General features: G+C 31.4%; 1 protein-coding gene across 1 annotated transcript in view; it reads right to left on the reverse strand.

Annotated features, from left to right (window-relative positions):
* Positions 1 to 19,956, reverse strand: part of LOC129216245 (kinesin-like protein unc-104) — a 105,136-nt gene that overhangs the window by 7,374 nt on the left and 77,806 nt on the right. The window contains exons 36-43 of the mRNA XM_054850443.1: positions 18,202 to 18,316; positions 18,046 to 18,128; positions 15,981 to 16,105; positions 15,081 to 15,226; positions 13,228 to 13,545; positions 12,362 to 12,447; positions 10,990 to 11,233; positions 9,708 to 9,827 (exon numbers count right to left, since the gene is read on the reverse strand). Of these exons, the coding sequence (XP_054706418.1) occupies positions 9,708 to 9,827; positions 10,990 to 11,233; positions 12,362 to 12,447; positions 13,228 to 13,545; positions 15,081 to 15,226; positions 15,981 to 16,105; positions 18,046 to 18,128; positions 18,202 to 18,316 (1,237 nt within the window). The remainder of the gene's footprint in view (positions 1 to 9,707; positions 9,828 to 10,989; positions 11,234 to 12,361; positions 12,448 to 13,227; positions 13,546 to 15,080; positions 15,227 to 15,980; positions 16,106 to 18,045; positions 18,129 to 18,201; positions 18,317 to 19,956) is intronic.

Genomic DNA, 19,956 nt, shown 5'->3' on the forward strand with positions numbered 1-19,956 from the left:
AGGTTACAAGTTTGTTACACAAAGATGATTTTACCCGACATTTTAGTTTTTAAGAAATATTTGGAGCAGTTGTTAAAAGTTACGGCCTGTAGTAGCTACGCATCGCAACAAAGGCGCAGCGACTGATGAAAGTTTTTCAAAAGTCTCGTAATTGCAACAGAGTGATTGCGATGCATGTATTACAGCTGCCGGCCGCAAACTTCACCAATAACGTTAAAACTTTCTTAAATCCTAAAATGTGGCATAAAATCATCTTTGTGTAATAAATTTGTGATCTGTTTTGCATCCACCAGTTTCTGGCTTTGCGTCCATGTAGTGCGTCAGCCTTGAGTTTGATTCCATATGTTTCTTATGATTCTTGCTTCTTATCCTCCCGTTTAACACCTTTTAATAATTTGCCCAAAACTTTAAACTCACCCTGTATACATGTATATCATATGTTTGTATGCAAGTGTCTACTCGAGTATGTACACGTATATACGTGTCTCCCTGAGTATATAATTGTTCGTATATATACGAGCATAAGTGGGAATATACGTGTATAGTTGAATGTCTATCTGTATAGATAAAAAATACTTGCAGATACCCAAATACGTGTTTATTGGTGCATTTATGTATCGATAGTCGAATGTATATTTTTATAGACAAAAAATACTTGCAGTTACCCCTATACTACGCGTTTATTGGTGCATTTATGTTAATACGTATATATACGTGCCTACACGAGTATATGAGTATGCATACGCATATACTCGTATATTTAACCCTGTTTACTGTAAAAACAATACATATTAAGTGAAATTAATATTAAATTTACATCTGCCTTATACTGAAAGATTAAGTGATTTCAGAAGAACAATATTCGTTAAGCCTAATATTATGACCACTTTACCCCATCTTACTTAAATTGTTCTAAAAAATTATCCAAAATAGATTCATCTAACTGCTAATTAGTAAGAGTTCTTGAGACATGTAGGAAGCTTCCTGTGCAGTCAATCTGTTCATAATTCTAACAAACAAAATTTCCCAAGGAAGTTAAAAAAGTGTTTAGATTTTAAAAATTTTCATATTTACGCAAAATATTTTTTTTTTACCAAATAAAATTTTCCCAGTTGTAAAATTTTGTATTCAAAATGTAGTATCTAAATGCACTACCCTTAAATAAAATTTTCACATTCATTCGAACATTAATTTCCAAGCTATAGTCATTTATTTGAATTATGACCACTTTACCCCATTGACCACTTTCCCCCACCAGACCCTACCTTTTAATGTTTTGATATTAGTATTGATAAACAAAGTGACTGAAAATTAACAAATTTTTTATTAAAACCTTAAAAAGACAAAGCATCTGGTCACCACAGAGAGAAAATACTAAAATAAAAGCAGGGATAGAAGTGACATTTGCCAACAAAAATATAGGAAAATATAGGAATTTTCTGAAAAAAATATAGGAACTCGATGAAAAATATAGGAGTTTTCTGTAAACAATATAGGAATTTTTCAAAATAATATAGGAACGTTTTGAAAAAAAAAGGATATACAGGAATTTTTATAACAAGGCTAGCCAGTATGACATTTTTTTTTTCAAAATGCAACATTACTATTCGATTAAAAACATGTAATAACACTCCTACCTAACATAAGTGCAATACATACGAATAAATATGTCTAAAAATACACGAAAAATCAATTTTACAAAAAAAAAAAAAGAGTGTAAAACTTTAATATGTAATAAATAACATAAAGGCGTTCTTCTTTAAAAATAAAAAAAATTAGACAAAATTTTTTGTAGGTGTACACAAATCTTTCTTAAAATAATTGTATTACTAATCTAATTCTTGACTGTCTGCTGTGACGTCCATAATCAATCTCTAAACATAAGTTGCTCACTGAAGATTCTTTCTAGTTTTACAAGTTCAAAATAATTTTAAAAAAAACAAAAATGAATGATTTTTTTTTTTTAAACAGCAGCAACAGTAACAATACTTAAAATGTGCAATAAATTAAATTTCATCAAAAAGACTACTACAAATGCCTTCTACTTTCAAATGCCTTTATTATAAAATCAGTTAATTTGAATCCAAATTAAGAACCTTAATCAAGTTTGGAATTTTAAAACATATTTTCACAAGCAAAACACATGTGACATTGAAGTTACGGCATTTTGAGCAATTAAATTTTTGCATTGCATTTTGTAGATTGCTATTCCAGGGTTCCCACTCTCATTCAAGAAAAGAATTCAAATACTTATTTACTATGCTGTAAATCTTGTGACAGCTCTTGAGCAGTGTTCCCTGCTAAGCAGTTTATGATAGCAGTTGTTTCAGTACGAGCACAGCCGTACTTTCTTTGCTACCTACAAGCCCGGGAACATATTTTTAATGAAAGTTTAGCATGATCTGATACTGCGATGGGAAAGCTGTGCTCCAGAATGAAATTTGTGAATAAAAGTTCCGTTCTAATTATGTTATCACTTGACGATGCAGTAAAAGCCGAACTTAAAGTTTTATAAGTTGTTAAAACATGCACATTATCTTTTCACGTACTATGCTGAAATCAAAGTCACATGTCACACAGTAATATCAGGGGTCAATCCAGGTTTTCTTTTTTGAGTCCCCATTTTGTGAAAAAGCAAAATATTTCTGAATTTTCTTTATTTTTGTGAAAAAGAAATTATCGTGAATTTCCTTTTCTTTTCCGGGAAAAAAGTTTTTAGGTAAAAATTAAAATCACTTGACGATTTGTAGGTTAAAATTGAAACGTATACGATTTTTTTTTATCAGAAAAATCTCTGATATGATACTCTGAGCATTTTTTTTCTGAAAATCCTGACTTGTCAACACCAAATTCGATCATAGTTGAAATCCACGATTTCCCATGACTTTCAAGGGCACTCAGGAAAATATATATTTGATTTAGAAGTACTTGGTCACAGGGTTCACATACCCTTTAGGGAGAAAAAAAATTCAAGCACTTTTCAAGGCAAAAAAAATTTTTTTTCAAGGCAATACCATAAATTTGTTCTAAAAATATTGCATGCAGGTTTCCCTTAATGCAAACATATAAATAGGTAATAATATAAAAAAAGTAAAGGAAAACAAAATATCCTTTTCTACAACAAGAGACCTTTGATAAGAAAAAGATCTGTGTCGAAAGTTTTCCTGCAAATGTCTGAAAAGATCGGTCATAAAGAAGAGCAGGTTCCATGAGGTTTAATTTTGCAATCTTCACATTCAAAGAAGTATAATTTATAAAATCTGAAAGCCAAAAATAATTTTAAAAAAAAACACCTTTAATGAATGCTTTTAACTTTTGTGGGAAGAAAATATAACACCTAAATTCAATGGAACAGCTTGACAGGAGATTATTTCCAATATTGATAGTGGTTTGCACACATATAAGGGTGGTTAGGATCAAAAACACCACCCAGAAGGTAATTTCCGGTGGTACTATTAAGTTCAAAAGTACAAGACGTCCGTTAATTATTTATAAGTATTAAAAGTATAAATCAATTATTCGTATGCATGTATTAGTTGATCAGGCGTTAAAGCATTTCAACTGTCCTCAAGTAACTTTAAAATTTAGTCAGAAAGAAAACATTTTATGAAAGTCTCCAATCCAGTCTCCGTACCTTAAAATTCGCGAAAGCTGCTTAAGAAGTGATAAATATTCTGAATGTAATCTTGAGCCTGCTTTTACTGAATAACTTGTAATAGTCAATAAATGTACAAGTTCAGATTCACAGAGCCATATTCCCTAACTGAAAAGATTCACAAGAAGTTGACATACATAATGACAAAAGTAGGGGTTTTTTGGGAACAAATGGATTATTGTTGAAACTAGAATTTAAATTTAGGGAAGGGATATTATTCAGATATGATTGCAATTTCATAAAAAATAACCTGTAAATTTCAAAGAGCTAATCGGGGTGAGGGGGGATACTTTTCAAAGCCAAGACCCCTTTTACCTAAATATACATGTGTACAACAATTACTTTTGATATACATACAATTTATTTCTTATGTTAAAATAATTTATGAAGTCAAAATATTATACAGATAAATACCAGGCCCAGTGCCTGTTGATAACCAGCAACAGGCAATGGGTCTAGCTAGGCTAGTCAATTTATTGAACCCCAAAGATCAATGACCCTCCTTAAGCTATCTACCCCTTTACTGAATACAGCCTATTCTGGTAAGCTGTTCCAAGTGTCCACAGCTCAACAAAAGTAGTAACTTTGAACATTTGAGGTAAAGGGGGAAAATTGGAAGTAGGGAAGTGAAAGCATAACAAACACTACTAGATTTCCAGTGAATAATCAAAACACAATTACCCCTGTTACCTACCTTAATTATTTTAACAGACATTAAGAAAATGATGTTCTTATAAATTCAGTTTTACAAAATTGTATAGCTCAACTTTATCTTTAAAATACAAACTTTAAGTTAAAATGTTAGGTGCTCAGTTAATTAAATTAAAAATTTTTTCAAAAAATCTGTAATAACCAAGAATTAGCTAATGATAAATTAAAATTAAAATTGCAAAATTAAATAAGTATATATGTAACTAAACAAAACAAAAGTAATTAATTTTTTAGTTATTAAAAAAATAATATAAAACAAGCTAATCTGATGTAGCATGTGTCAAAATAATTTTTAATTGCAAAAATAAAATATTTATAAGATACTGAAGGGTTGAAACCTCAAACAAGGGAAGCAAATTTTCGTGAATTAAGTTCAATTTTGGCATGTTTCTCATAAAATAAATTCATTTATTTTTTACTAAAATTAAACATAAAATATGCTAATCTAAGGTAGCATATATATATGAAAATTACATCTGATTAGCCAAAATATTTAAATTTTTGCAAGGTGCAAAAAGATTGAAATTTCAAACATGAGAAGCAATTTTCTGTAAATTCTGAGTAAGGTCAACGCTGGCATGTTTTCCATAAAATAAATTTATTAATTTTTTACTAAAATTAAACATAAAATATGCTAATCTGAGGTAGCATATGCGAAAATAACATTCGATTAGCCAAAATATTTAAATATTTGCAGGAGGCAAAAAAGATTGAAATTTCAAAAAAAAAAAGAAATCCTGAAAATCCGGGTAAGTTCAATGTTGTTATGGTTTCCAAAATAATTCTTTTTTTAGACATCGAAATTAATTAAAAAATAAACTAATCTGAGGCATCATACGTCAAAATAGCTTCCAATTGAAAAAAAAAATTAAAATATTTACAAGATGCAAAAGGATTGAAATCCCAAAGATGGAAGCGATTTTTCGCGATGTTGCAAATAGAACGCATATTCAGAAAATTGCATTAGTAAAATACTTTTTCAAAAGTTTTAATCACAATCTAATGATTTTTAAAAGAATTTAAGCACTAAGAAACTTTTTCAAAGTTTTAAAACTTTTTTAACGTTTTCAAGTAAATAAAAAAATGAACTTTTTTTTCAAGCGCTTCCAGTTGAAATATTAGTGACCAATTCCACCTTGGTATAAAATAAACCAGACCTAAAAATCTTATTAGCCACCACTGTCACCAAGTTTTTAAGTACAAGAGGTAAAAGACGGGGGGGGGGGGGGGTCAATTTTTACTATTTTCAGAAAAAATAAATAGAACCTTGCACTTGTTTACAAAAACATGTTTTTTGGAAAATGTAAGTTTCAATAGGTTTTTGAATTATTTCAAAATAAATAAATGAGAAGTAGGCAAGAAACTGCATTTTAGATGAAATAGTTTTTTTTTTAAGTTCATAGCAAAACCTCCAAAACAATGAGGATCAAATGCAATTGTGCAAATAAAATTTCACTCTTCAAAAACTAATTAATTAAAAGAAAAAAACCATGATTTATGACACACTTTACGTTATTTTCAATAGTTTGCTTTGAGATAAGCATCTAAAATTCTGTTTACGGAAAATTAGTCTTGTCTATTTCGATCTTGTGAATGACCAAACATGGCAACTACGCGAAAAATTTACGATAATAGACTTTTGAATTTGATGCATAAAAGTAATTGTAATTCTGGCACATTTAGCGGTATTTTCAATAGTTTTCATAGCAATTAACTTCTAATTCCGTTTTTGAAAACTTAGGCACTTAAAAGTCTTGTCTACTTTCATCTAGGGAATGACCAAAAATGGCGACTATACCGATCCAGATTTTAATTAGTAGTATAAAAATAATTTTAAAAAATCTTCATAAAACAACAATTTAGTGGAAATGCTATAGTTTTTTGCACATTAGGGACCAAAGCAATGAGGATAAGATGAAATTTTAAATATTAAGTTTTTCATTTCTCTAGAAAACATTAAAATAATAATAATTAAAAAAAAAAGGATTTGCAGCACATTTTGCGTTATTTTCATTAGTTTGCAGTAAATAAATATCCAATTGTGCTTTGTTCTTATAAACTTAGACATTTAAGCATCTTGTCTGATTCCATCTCGTGAATGACCAAATATGGCGACTAAGTTTCACATGTAGCTGCTGGTCCGAAGGTCCGGTTTGCTATATTTATTTTATGATGTGAAATTTTGTGAATGAGCTGCTTTTGAGATGTGGAAATTTTTGAATGGGGCCGCTTTTACGATGCGGAATTCTGTGAAAGGGCCGCAAAGCGGACCCAATTTGGGTTTGGATTGACCCCAAAGTATGCATGTTTTTCGACTTCCTCGATTCCTTTAAAATCGGGAACAGCTTTGCGTATTCTTTTTTGAAAACAAACTTGGTTGTGCGGTCTCTTCGGAGGCATTATTATTGCAATGAAAGTTTAGTTAACACACGAACCTACATTCCGCACAATCGAAACCAAAACAATCGAAATTGAGCTAACTCCACGAAGTTCCGTTAAAAAAAAAGAAAAGAAAAATCGCGCGTGTGGAGACTTTAAACGGTACTTAGCTAGCGACCCTTTATACTGAGAGATGCGACACAGGCGTACTGCGCGCTGATTGGTCACTGGCAAAAACCGTCCAACGCTCAAGTTCCCGTCCATAGGATTTGCATTGCGCGCAACACGCGCTTAAAGAAAAAAGGTGGATTCCTTTTAAAATACGGAAAACTATGCAATTTAATTTTTGGTTTTACATTCTTTGACGTGTTGGTTACCTATATCTTGCCTTCACTAAAGAGAAAATTTCCCCAGGAATTTGTGAAAAATTGTTTTGTTTTGCCAGGCTTACATTCAAGGTTTTGTTTCTTGTATCCTAAGCGATATTTTCGACTTTGATGGCAAACCGATACATTTAGGATATACTTTAATGTGTTAACTTACTTTCTTTCTAAATTCATAGTGTTTTCTTTCCTGTAATATTAGTTTTAATGCTGGATTTTCCGATTCATGAAAGAAGCATGCTTTGGCGACATTCGGGATTTAAACACGCGCCAATCAGGTTACTGTACTCAATGTTAAAAAGTTAGTATTTACAAACAAACAAAGCTGGATAATTGAAGGATTCTCTTTTACGTGATTTATATAATAAAGTTGTTGTTTTAAAACCATTAGCAAGTGTACGTTTGACCTTTTTTTTTTAATTTTTTTAATCTGATAGCGTGAACTTTTGAATCAATTGGCTTCTACATTCTAAAAACATTTTAGTTCTTTTTATTTCCTCCTGTTTTCGCAGGGTTTGCTGCTATATTAGTACATATAAATCCGACGTTTATTTTAAAATTATCATGATATCTGGTAATTTCGATATTTATTTTTGGAAATACGATGCTTGCAGTATCGTAAATGAACATTACTTAGTTCCTCAGTTTTCGAGGCTATGTAGCATGGTGGATAAGGGACGCACTTAGGGGTAGGAAGGGCGTTGGTTCGATTCCCGATGGAAGCAAACTGTTTTCATCAGCGCATTTTAAACTTTTAGTATTATCACTGCCACAATTAGTTTTATCAGCAATTAAAATCCTATAATAATTTTTTACTAAATAAAAATAAATTTATTAAAAAAAAAATCTTTTTTTTTTTTAAGTAGAAATTTTTTGAAATGACTTGCACAAATAATGCACTCAATTTACAGAACTACTCTTTTACAGAATTTAATTTTAATTGAGCGAAGAAACGATTTTCGTTGTAATTCAGTTCGACGAGATTTTTTTTAATAGAAATTTTTTTAAATGACTTGCACAAATAATGCACTCAATTATTCTTTTACAGAATGAAATTTTAATTGAGCGAAGAAACGATTTTCGTTGTAATTCAGTTCTACGGATTTCTTCCTCATACGATATTAAAAGCTAATGTGCTTGAATTCAAAATGCTCCTGTAAAAAAAAAAAAAAAAAAAAAAATAGTTGAAACTTAATTCATCACTGAAATTTATTTAAAATATCATATATTGATATTAATGAATTTTTAATATGTTAAATGTGTTTAATACATGTATAAAAAGTTCTATGGTTGGGGTCGTAAACATAACCTCGCAACATTGTGAAGGCTACGCAGCGCTGCCGTGTTAGGTTTGCCTCAATATTATTAAAAAATTTTATAACCCTTTAACAAGATTTGATTTGCGTAGTGTTTAAAATATATTTCATTCATTAGTCTGTATCAAAACAAAATGTATGGCAAAAAAAAAAAAAAAAAAAAATCAAAATTCAGCTGTTTTAGATTTAACTACTCTCTTAACTAAATTTATTGAGCAGATTGCTTGTTTATTGTAATTAAATGCCTTAGTACTGGCTTTTCTAGTACTTTTCAATTTTTTAAGGAACGAATCATGCAATTTATTGGGAGTCGGGAGTAAGGGGCCCCCAACAAAATGGAGGGGGGGGGGATAAGCTATAGCTTGTTTAGCTTATAGGTAAATCCGGCCCAGCCGAAGATTTATTTCGATGGACTAAAGAGCAATATTGTGAAATACCATTTGTCCCAAATATATCAATCCTTGAAAAAAAAAAAAAAAACAAAAAAAAAAAACACGATATGATACATAAACTTCAAAATTAAGCGTGGAATATTCATTGTTGACCGCGTGAAACTGGCTGCTCTGCGCCAAACAAGCGATAACGCGCCAGGCGCGGATGCCCTCGCCAATTCGAGTTGGACGGTTTTTTCGACTCGGAAGTATGCGCAGAAACGCTATTTCAGCCTGTGTCGCATCTCTTAGTATAAAGGGTCGCTAGTACTTAGCTGGCGAGTCCTTCCTAGAAAGACGTCGTCAAAACCTACAAAGCGCATGCGCTCATCACGATCGCGCAAGTTTAGCGAAGACTGGGGACTTTCGCAAGAGCTGCATGAGCGCAGAATTGAACTGCGCAGACGAGCTAAAGTCGGGTCGAAAGTTTCGAGCTCCGCTCAGGAAGAAACACGGAAGGAAAGATAAAATGGCGCGGAAAAGACAGTAGCTAAAAGTCGGGGGAATATGAAAAAAAAAAAAAGGAAGCGGAAACTGAAAATATAGGAAAATATAGGAATTATAGGAAAATAGGAACTTTTTCAGAAACATAGGAATATAGGAACGCTGCGATGCCTGTAAAAGATTCAATTTTCAATCTGCATCACATTTTACACAAGAAGCATTAAAAAAGGTTGGATAGAGGAGGGAAAGGTGAGAAAAATGGATATCAACAAAATTATGAAATGCTGCACAAAAACACTTAATTAATCTATAGGAAATTCTAATTTTCTGGAACAAAAATATAAAGAAAGATTGTATAATCTTAGTTTAGTAAAATGTAAATATTTACTTTTAGCATAGCTTCTTGGTCTTCACTATATTCTACTTGGGCAGTTGCTAAATTTATCATGCCACGCTCAACTAGGTCTTTCTCATTTTTATAAATGAAAACGTAGGGACGCCGTACGACCTAGGGAAAAAATGATAATATTTATTGCATATTCACATACACATTATTTATAATCACTCATATACGGGATTTTAAAAAAAAATGTATAGGAAAAAATAGATTTCTTGTACAATCTTGTACAAGATATCAAGTTTCATATCAAACATTTCTAGTAGTGGTGCTAGAATAGTTAATGGTGCACCCCCTCAAAAGCTTCAGAGCACCCCCAAAAATGTGAGCATTCAAAAAGGAAAACAGACCCTCTAAAACAACTCCATTAATTATTTTATTGGCAGCCACAATTTGCACCATGTGGACAGTGTCAACTAATAGGGACATACCACTGCGAAAAAATTTTAAAAAAACTTTTTAATTGTAAAATCTATGTCTAGAGAGTTGAGGAAGTACATCCACTCATGTTTTTTCCTTGCATTTCAAAAATTTTAATGACCCGAGCAGGATTGGATAATATATATCAGTCAATATATATCATGATATATCACGATATATATCCAATATTTATTTTGAAAATATCATGATATTTTGATATTTATTTTTTCAACTATGGTATTTTCAATACAAAAATTATATTAATCATAGGTATATTATATAATAATATCATGGTAATACATTTATTACAAAAAGCCACCAAAAAGTTATGTACTATATTTTTACGATGTACTAATACATCATTACTGTAAGAAAGTAATATAATATTCCTATTTATTTTATATTCACAAAATTATTAGTCACGTAACAGTTTTGATTCATAAAAGTGCCTAATTAAATTTTAAATGTTGGTCAGAAAAAAAGAAAAGTCTTATGACTGTGCACCAACTAATGCATATTGTTTATTTCTGAATCATATAACTGTGTAAAAGTAGCTAACAGAAGATAAATGAAAAACAGCCAATGCTAAATTAACTCTATTAAAATTGACAAAAATGTTGAATGAACTATTAGATACAAATAATGAAAGAAAACTTCATTATTTGATTTCGATGCACTTTCTATTTTAAAGACTTTAGTTTGTGCCGAATGAAAATATCGGATATATATCAAAATATCCTATGTAAATATCAAAATATCAGATATTTTTGATATTTTAAACCCTGCGCTACGCCACAAAGGGTTGAAAGTGGATGACAATGACCAGTATAGGTCAGTTTTCAACAATACTTACGACCCAATGCTTCACCCATCCTTTGGTCTTGTCATCAAGGCAATTGAGGTACCCTTTTCTCGATACCACTGGACTAACTCTTATCTCTTCCACTTCAGCAACATAGAGGAAACGACCAGAGTTACGATGAGAGGGTGGCACTGTTGAGGATGATCTGGAGGTGATGGAAGTAGAAACCAAATTACTACGCTCTTCTTCGTTCACACCATTGTACTTGTCCATAGGAATAGTTTTGAGGAAAGAGCTACAGAGAGAAATGAAAATAAGTAAATCTTTTTTTTTTTAACCAAGTAACTGAGTTTATTACAGCAACCTTCAAGTGAAAAAAACTTCAAGAATTTAGATGATTCAGAAGTTTAAGGCAACTACTAGTTCCATTGAAGTTTAAGCTTTAACAGGAAATATTAACACACACCCAAATCTATTATTAAAAGCTTTCTTAACTACAGTTGAACCTAGTTTATCTTGCTCATTTATCTGGATCTCCGATTCATTGGGATCAAACTTGTAGTTAAAAAAAATATTCACTTTAATCATTATTTTAAATTATGGTAACAAGTACACAACTATAAGTATGCTAAATATTTGCTTATTACTTTGATTAAATATGCAATTTCTGCACATATTGTACTGTAAGTTACAGTAATTTAACAGACTTCACAGCATGCTTGGAACGCCAATCCAACGCCATTGCAGCTGAACTATTAATGATAAAAAACAAGCATGAAAGGGTTCTATGTAATTTTGTTTAAAAACATTGTTTTTGCTCTAATAAAAGATATGTTAACTTATTTAAGGATTTCTTTTGCTTATTGCTCACATTACCCAGATTTTCATTTATCCGGATTGCCTTTGATCCCAATTGTTTCACATAAACAAGGTTGTACCAAATATATATTTAGCTATTTTCTGACCACCATGTTTTGACAGAGTTGCTATGCTATGATAGTTAGAGGGAAAACCGTATTTTCCTTACTATATAATTAAATGTAAATGATACAATAACAGAATATATCATCATTAAAAGTCAAATTACATAAAGCCATACAACAATATTGCTGCCCGATTTAATGAACTTTCAAGTTCACAAGAAATCATAACTGAAAATTAATGAAAATATCACAGCTATAAAAGCATATATCACAGCAATTTCTAAGTTCTAACACCATTACAATTAATTCTTTCTATTTACAAAAACTGTAACATTTGTATCTGAATTTCAGAAAACCTCTAATTGTGCCCATAACTAGTCATTTACCCAAAATGTAACTCGAGTTATGTACAAATTTCTCTTTTAATTAGGACTTTTCTCTTTTATAAAATGCAACAGTTTTAATTTTTATTTATATAAAGAAAAACACTTTTTACTTACTCTTGAGAAGACGAAGAGGTTATGTTAGAATGAACACTTGAAGATCTAGATATCACATCAACTTCCTCTGTTGGAGTAAGCTCATCCTAAAATACAATGCTTCCATGAAAGTTTGAATGATCTCTTCTTTAAAAAAATTACTAAAATAAACTACAAATTCATGAGCAGATCTGAGAAATTAAAGTGATGACAAATGGCACCAAAATTTCACAAGGGTTTCATTATAAAATATTAGGGTAAATTTTTTTCTAATAGTATAGCAAGAGGTTTGTCTCAAGCTAAATAAGCCTACTTTTAAATACAACCACATTGTTTTGTAACATTAGCTGTAACACATTTTTCAGAACATTATTTTATTTTTTATTGGTAGAAAAAATCACTTCAACTAAAAATACAAATAAACTAAAAGCAAAAAGAAAAGTACAAGCGAAATCATATTAAATTTATTCATTCAGTTTGACAAAAACTCGGTTTTGAGAAAAAATGCTTCAATTTCAACCAAAATGTGTGATGTCATACTTCTTGTTACACTCTCCCTCCTCCTTCGCAGGGCTGCTGAGTTAAAGACTCAGAGTCTGGCTGATTTTGGCATAAGGGATTCAAAGTAAGGGGTTGAAGGTTAAAAACTCTAAGAGTCAGAGTTGGAGTTGGTTACTTTCCGTCTTAGTCCGCAACTCTGCCAGTACTTGCGGCGTCGGTGTCAGAGTCGGATTGTTTTGGGGATAAAAGAGTCGGAGTCAAAGGGTCTATACTTCCCCGAGTCAGTCGTTTTCCCTCCGACTCCACAGCTCTGCTCCTTAGAGCATGACATCATTTATAGGGGCCACCATATCACGTTTTATGAAACTTTAAAACACACAACAAACCTTTGTATATGGTGTGGGAGGTGGCTTTGATGGAATGTGACTGTTAATCAGAGCAACACATTTCGTCGTGAGCTCCCTTTCCTTCTCCGTCATTTCCCATGGATCGTACACAGATTCGTCTATTATAAGTCTATTGGCTGTAGTGGGTGATGTGGGAGAAAGGACAAGAGGTGCTGTAGGGATGCTGCCTTCACTTGTTGCCTTGGCAACTAAATTGCAGGCATCTTTTTCCATCTTGCTGAAGTCTGTCGTGTGGCCCAATGCATGGTCGATACCAAGCTTTTCTCTCAATAGAAGCAAATGTCGAACCCTTTCAACCTGTTGAGGAGAAAATAAACATTTGCTGATTATTCTCAATTTGGTATTTTTTATTGCAATCAAATGCAAAATTCAAATTATGATATTTGAACTTTCCTCATTGAAAAGGATGCTGAGAGTAAAAAAGAACCAAAATCAATAAAACCCTTAAAAATAGATAACTCATGAAATAAAGAAAATTGTAAATGACATTCTGAAAAATGAATCCAACAGATTTGTAGCTAAAATTCAATAGTTGAAAAATATTCGCTAGATTTTTTTTGAAACAAAGGGCTACCAACAACAATACTGTTTCAAGAGCATTAAATGCTGACAACTGAAACAACAAATCAACAAGCATTCAGAAAAGAATGAAAATAAAAATAATTAAAAGCATTAGCTCCTAAAATGTTTTAGAAAAAGCAATTTTTAAATCCAAAAACTTTTGTGCATATTTATCTACTTTTTTCAAGAGATATCTTCAATGTTTCAAGCAAAATAGCAAATAACTTTAATGGGATGGGGTGGATCAGGAATATAAAAGCAATTTCAAAGAAAATACAAAGAAAAAAAAAAGAGCTACACTTGATAGTGCACTTTGTACTACTTACAATGTTTAATGCACTGATAAAATATCTCATCAGATTAAAGCTTTTTCTCGTGAGAAAATGAGAACTAGAGATTTGAAGATTTATTTGCCTTTAAATACAATGATCAAGTTCGACATTTCAAGCTCTGTAAACAGTTGATATGCATCAATGACAACAAATATTTTCAAAACTATATACTTTAATAAAAAATTTGTCCCCAAAAACATTTTACTGATGCTTTATTTAATAATCAGTTAGTGTATTTTACTATTTTTGCATTAAATCATCAAAATTTATAGCTCAAATATGTATAAGAAGTATAGATTTATCTAAGTTAATATTTTTGAAATTTTTCTGTACCATTTTATATTTCTGAAGACTAAATCGTGTTCTTTTTGAGTCACTAAATTTTCATTACTTCAATTTCTGCTATTTACCACTACATTAGCATTACTGATATTGTTCATTTCAACCAAGGTTTTAAATTGTTTACCAAGAATGGTGCTTTATCAATCAAAACTAAATTGATACATTTTAGCAGTATTCGATCAAATATCTTGTCTATTTTCTATCTAAAAATATTAAACACCAATAATCAACTGATAAAGAAGGCATATTCAGCTGTTAAACAGGATAAAAAATATTACCTGTTTCATAATTTGAGGCAGTGAGAAGCAAAGTGCCAAAATTAAAAATTTGGAGATAACTAGAACATATGGTAGAACCTCTCCTCTGTTTTGGAGCAAGATATAGTACTAGTAACCCTGGTAGATGCTACCATACAGTATGATTTCGAACAATTTTTCAATAAAAATCTACGTAAGATCTGAACTTTAAACAGGTTTTACTCAAAACTTTTAAATGTCCACATACATCCACTTGCTTCTCACAGACTAATTTGTAAACTGTTTCAATGTGAATAAATATGGATTTGTCATGATAAACAAATAAGAGTGAAATATTTACATCTTCTAATCTGGTCATCTTTTCCAGCTCCCATTGATGATCAAAAATCAAAGAATCACCACGAGGTCGCCATCCATGCAAATTTTCTTCGCCTCGTACATAGGTGGAAGAAGTATCTAGTACACGTCGTTGTCTTCGCTGCACCCCTGCAAACAAAATACATTAAAACAAAGTTAATTAAGAAGACTTAGATTAAAGCTTGGTTTTTTTAAATTGATATATATAAATAAATTAATTGAATCCTAACTTCAAGAACAAATAAAACATGTTTTTAAGCAAATTAATTTTTTGAATTATTTCTTTTAGGCAAGTGTTTAAATAAAGTAATAAAAAAACAGGTAGGGAGAAACTACAACACAATAATAAAGTAATAAATCAAACTGTAAGATATGCAAACAGTTTTAACAAAACTGGTACTTTTAAAACACTGATCTATTACAATTTAAGAGTTAGCCAAAACGAAGTTAAATTCACAGATAGCAATAAAGTTCCAGACATAAGTTTCAGGGTTACAAGAATCCCTTCGTTTCAATGCAAAGAAATTAATCTAAGGATGAAGACATCCAAATGTCAAAAATTTAAGTCTTCATACAATGACTAATTACATTATCAAAAATAGTTTTTTACTTTGCCATATGTCTTTTGATCTAAAATCTTATTTGTTTAAATTTAAAAAAACAAGTTCTTTATAACTGCAAAACATGTACAGGAAATTTTATTGCTATTTGTGCATATTAAATGTTACAAAACCAAACTGAATTATTATTCCAAAAATTATATTTAACAGCAATTACAACACATTAAAGAAATGCTGCAAGTTATATCAAAATTGATATTGTAAAAAAACCAAAAGTTTAAACTAATAATTTTCAACTTTGAATGCTAGATGAAAATAAATACCAGGACTTCCCGAATCAGCTGCGCGCTTCATGATGACTTCATAAACTCCACTCACATGATTGCCTTCAGAGTTCTTATAGGAACCGGAGAATAAATGCCTGAGAGATCTTGCATTTGGTGAGATTCTATGAGGAAAAAAATAATAAAATTATATGCATGAAAAGGAAATGATATACAAAATTATATACTGTGAAAAAAATGGCTAGTGAATGTTCTTAGATTCAGTTCTACAAGCACCAACAGAAATATCTAAACTTTTTTGACTCAATTTTGCAGGAACCTGGAGCTGGAGCAGAAGCCCAGAGCCAAAGTGCTCCGGAGCTTCATTTTCCCTGGAGCTGGAGCTCTACATTTTTTCCCCCTGTTCCACAACTCTTTAACTTTTTTAATAATCTTTCAGCTTTTCTCTTTTCTGGTCACTAAAAAAAATTAGCCAGTAGCAGATACATACATCCTAACTTTATCATTATTATAAGTAATCACTTGATTCAGAAAATGTACGAAAGGAAATTTAAAAAATGAAATTGAATCAACAAGCAATTCTCCCCGAAGAAAAATTAAAATGTGATCATAAAAATTGAATACAAAATATATTTAGTAGAATGTATTCTTTACTAATAATAAAGCTGAAAGTCTCTCTGTCTGGATCTCTCTCTGTCCGGATCTCTGTGACGCGCATTGTGCCTAGATCATTCAGTCGATTTGCATGAAATTTTGCACAGAATTAGTTTGTAGCATGGGGGTGTGCACCTCAAAGCGATTTTTTGAAAATTCGATTTTGTCATTTTTCTATTCCAATTTTAAGAACATTTTCCCGAGCAAAAATTACCTAAGATGGACGAGTAAATGACCAAGTTATCATAAAGTGGAACCATAACATGGACAAGCCAACTGGCAAGACATTCACCATGCATTATTTGTAAATATACAGGCGAACTTAAAGACTTTTTAATTTTCAACTATGGGCAAAGCCATGCATTTACCACCAGTATCCAATAAAACAGACTGAAAAACAAAACACTTATGTTTAAATCCATTATGTTATTATTCTTTTAATACTCTCTCTTGTAATAAAACTTGTAAATTAAATTCTGAATCTCAAAAGCAGGAACAGCTAAATAGTAAAACTGCCTGCTGTCAGAGCATATCTGGAGCTAAAGCAGAGCCCTAGCTAACTATCTTTGTGCAGAGCTGGAGCATGAAAAAGGTTTTCAGCTCAGAGTCTTTGCAATTTTGCATTGTTTAGGGTTCAAGATTCAAAATAGCTGACAAAATGTGGGAAGCTACATAAAGTAAAGATAGAGTTTGGGGAGGCATGAACAATATAAGAAAACAGAGGGAAGAAAACAAATTTTGAAAATTTAAAATGCAATAAATAATCACATTAAGGCAGAACTATCAATAGCTACTAAAATAAAGTTGGAAGATATTATATGTTTTGAAATTAAACCTAAAAAACTAAAATATATTTATGCAATGAAACATGCATTAAATTCTCAGCTTTAATGAGATGATGAGCCAACAACTTGGTTATTGTCTTTTCCAAACTGATGAGTATTGAACGAGGATGAAACTGCAGTCTTTAGATGCTGTTGGTATGTTGCATGCATTACATTATTGTTTCACATTTGAAATGTGTGTTCAATAATATTTTATCACTAAAAATCTAAAAAAATTACTATTCACACTATTTTAGTTCTCAATGTTTGATTTTTAATACATCCTTAGCACTAATGCAGTAATTTAATTCAAATATTATGTTCTATCTAAAAGCCCACTCAATTACTAGTTTTTAAAACATTGAATACTCACAGTGACTGCAATTAACCGGTAATGTTTAAACAAAAATATTAAAACTAGTTTCTGCACTATAAAATCCCAATCTTTGGCATTGGAAGTTTACTACAAATTTTGAAAACTAAAATTAATATGAAAAAAGTCAATCCACCAATATGAATACAGTACATTACTGAGATATTTTATTACAATTGTATAGTCAAAAATAAACTTGATACAACGTTTTAATACCACACAGGTTCCCTTTTCAAATAGAAATATTAATTACCTAGGCGCAGTTCTTGCATCTCTTCCACAAATAATAAGACACAAATCTTTCGTTATGATAGCTGGTTGAGCACAATTTTCAAGCTGAAAACAAGATTACATTAATAATGCTTTATGATTTCTGTAACTATATTGAAAAGTGTGTAATTCAATTTACCTCAAGATATGCTGAAAGAGTCATGTATATGCGTTCACCGCCAGGAGTTGACCTATTCATTAATGCTGAATTATGCAATGAACTGTCCCAAGCAGCTTCAAAGCGATAAAATGTCCTATAAAGAGTATCAAAATATGAGTGAGTATACCAATGAATTAGACAAATATACAAAAAATATATGTTAAATTCAGTAATTGGTACATATATTCAATTCGGAATACTACTCGGAAAGTAACCTCCGAATCGCTGTAAATAAGACAAACCAGCACAGAGGAAAAGCATTTATTTACGTATCAAAGGTACAACTCTCCTCTATTTTTCAACATAGTCGCCGCCATTTATTTAGGCACTTGTTGTACCATTTTACCAATTCCATCTGCATAAAAAGCGGCCTCCTGCGATTTAAGCCAATGTGTCACTGCGCTTTTAAGTTCCTAGTCATCAGGGAAATGCTGTCCCCCAAGCCACTTCATTGCAGTGAACAGATGGTAATCAGAAGGAGTCAAGTCTGGGCTGTAGGGAGGGCGGGGAAATATATTCCATTTGAACTTGCTCAAAAGCTCTTGCGTTCTTACAGCAGTGTGAGGGCGTGCGTTATCGTGCAGAAGCACAACCCCAGAACTCCATAGGCTGTAATATTTGTTTTGGATGGCTCTTTTCAATTTCTTTAACATGCTACAGCCTCACATTTCATGGGACTTTCTATGGCGGCACTCATTTTGTCACGCTATAACTAGCAAATGCTTGGTCCTACAACACTCTCACTCTCCCACTAGAAACTTACTGAATCACAGATTGCTCGTGCATTCGATTGAGGGTGCTCCGAACTGTACTTCCAGTGCCACGCCCAAACGGCGGTTACTTTCTGAACTGCCCTCGTACTTTTATGAACGTTCAGTATGACCATGATTTAAAAGCTTTTATAAGAAGACTGTTTTGTATAATGAAATTCCGTGACAACAAACTTCAAGGGATCGGAAATTTGTTCGTTATAACAAGGATTTTGTTGTAATAAAATTCAAGCAATGTAATGGAAATTAAATCGAGACAAAAAATTTATTTTGTTGAAACGGAAATTTCGCTGTATTGGCATTCGTAGTAACGGAATTTCACTGTATTTAATTATTTTGAATGTCACTATAATAATAAATGAAATATGAATGAAAAAAAGAAAACACAAAATCGATATTTTTATTGGTAAAATAATGACAGTACTTTTGAAGCACTTATTGCAAATGAAAGCTGGGCAATTCTTTAGATAACTGACTGACAAATAACCCTCAAAAAGGGAAGTGCTGTAAAATTTTGATTGTAACTTGCTGAACCTTTTTTATCTACAAATGCTAGACAAGCAGATAGAGGTAAACAACTCTACGTAATTATGAATCAGTAATTTACAAATTAAACCCTCATGTTAGGGTTGAAGATGCTGTGATGCATTGCAAATAACCAGTGATAACTCATATCATCAAACCATTTTAGGATTTTTCTCTAAATTGATGCAGCAGTATCACACTGAGTACAAATCCAAGCAACCATTACAGATACCGGTAAATGATGTGTCTTTTTAATTTTGAATTTCTTTTACACCAATCTTAAATTAGCAGTGTGTTAAGCCAACAACAATGAAAGTGCGAAGACATAGTTATAGGTATCTTTTCAAACAAACGCTGGTGGAAATATTGTAAATGAAAAAAGACCTTCACTTTTCCCAAAACATGCAGGATTTTTAGTTCTTAATGAGAAATATATTGA

Source organism: Uloborus diversus, chromosome 2, assembly GCF_026930045.1.
Source record: "Uloborus diversus isolate 005 chromosome 2, Udiv.v.3.1, whole genome shotgun sequence".
In the NCBI taxonomy this organism is placed as follows: Eukaryota; Metazoa; Arthropoda; class Arachnida; order Araneae; family Uloboridae; genus Uloborus; species Uloborus diversus.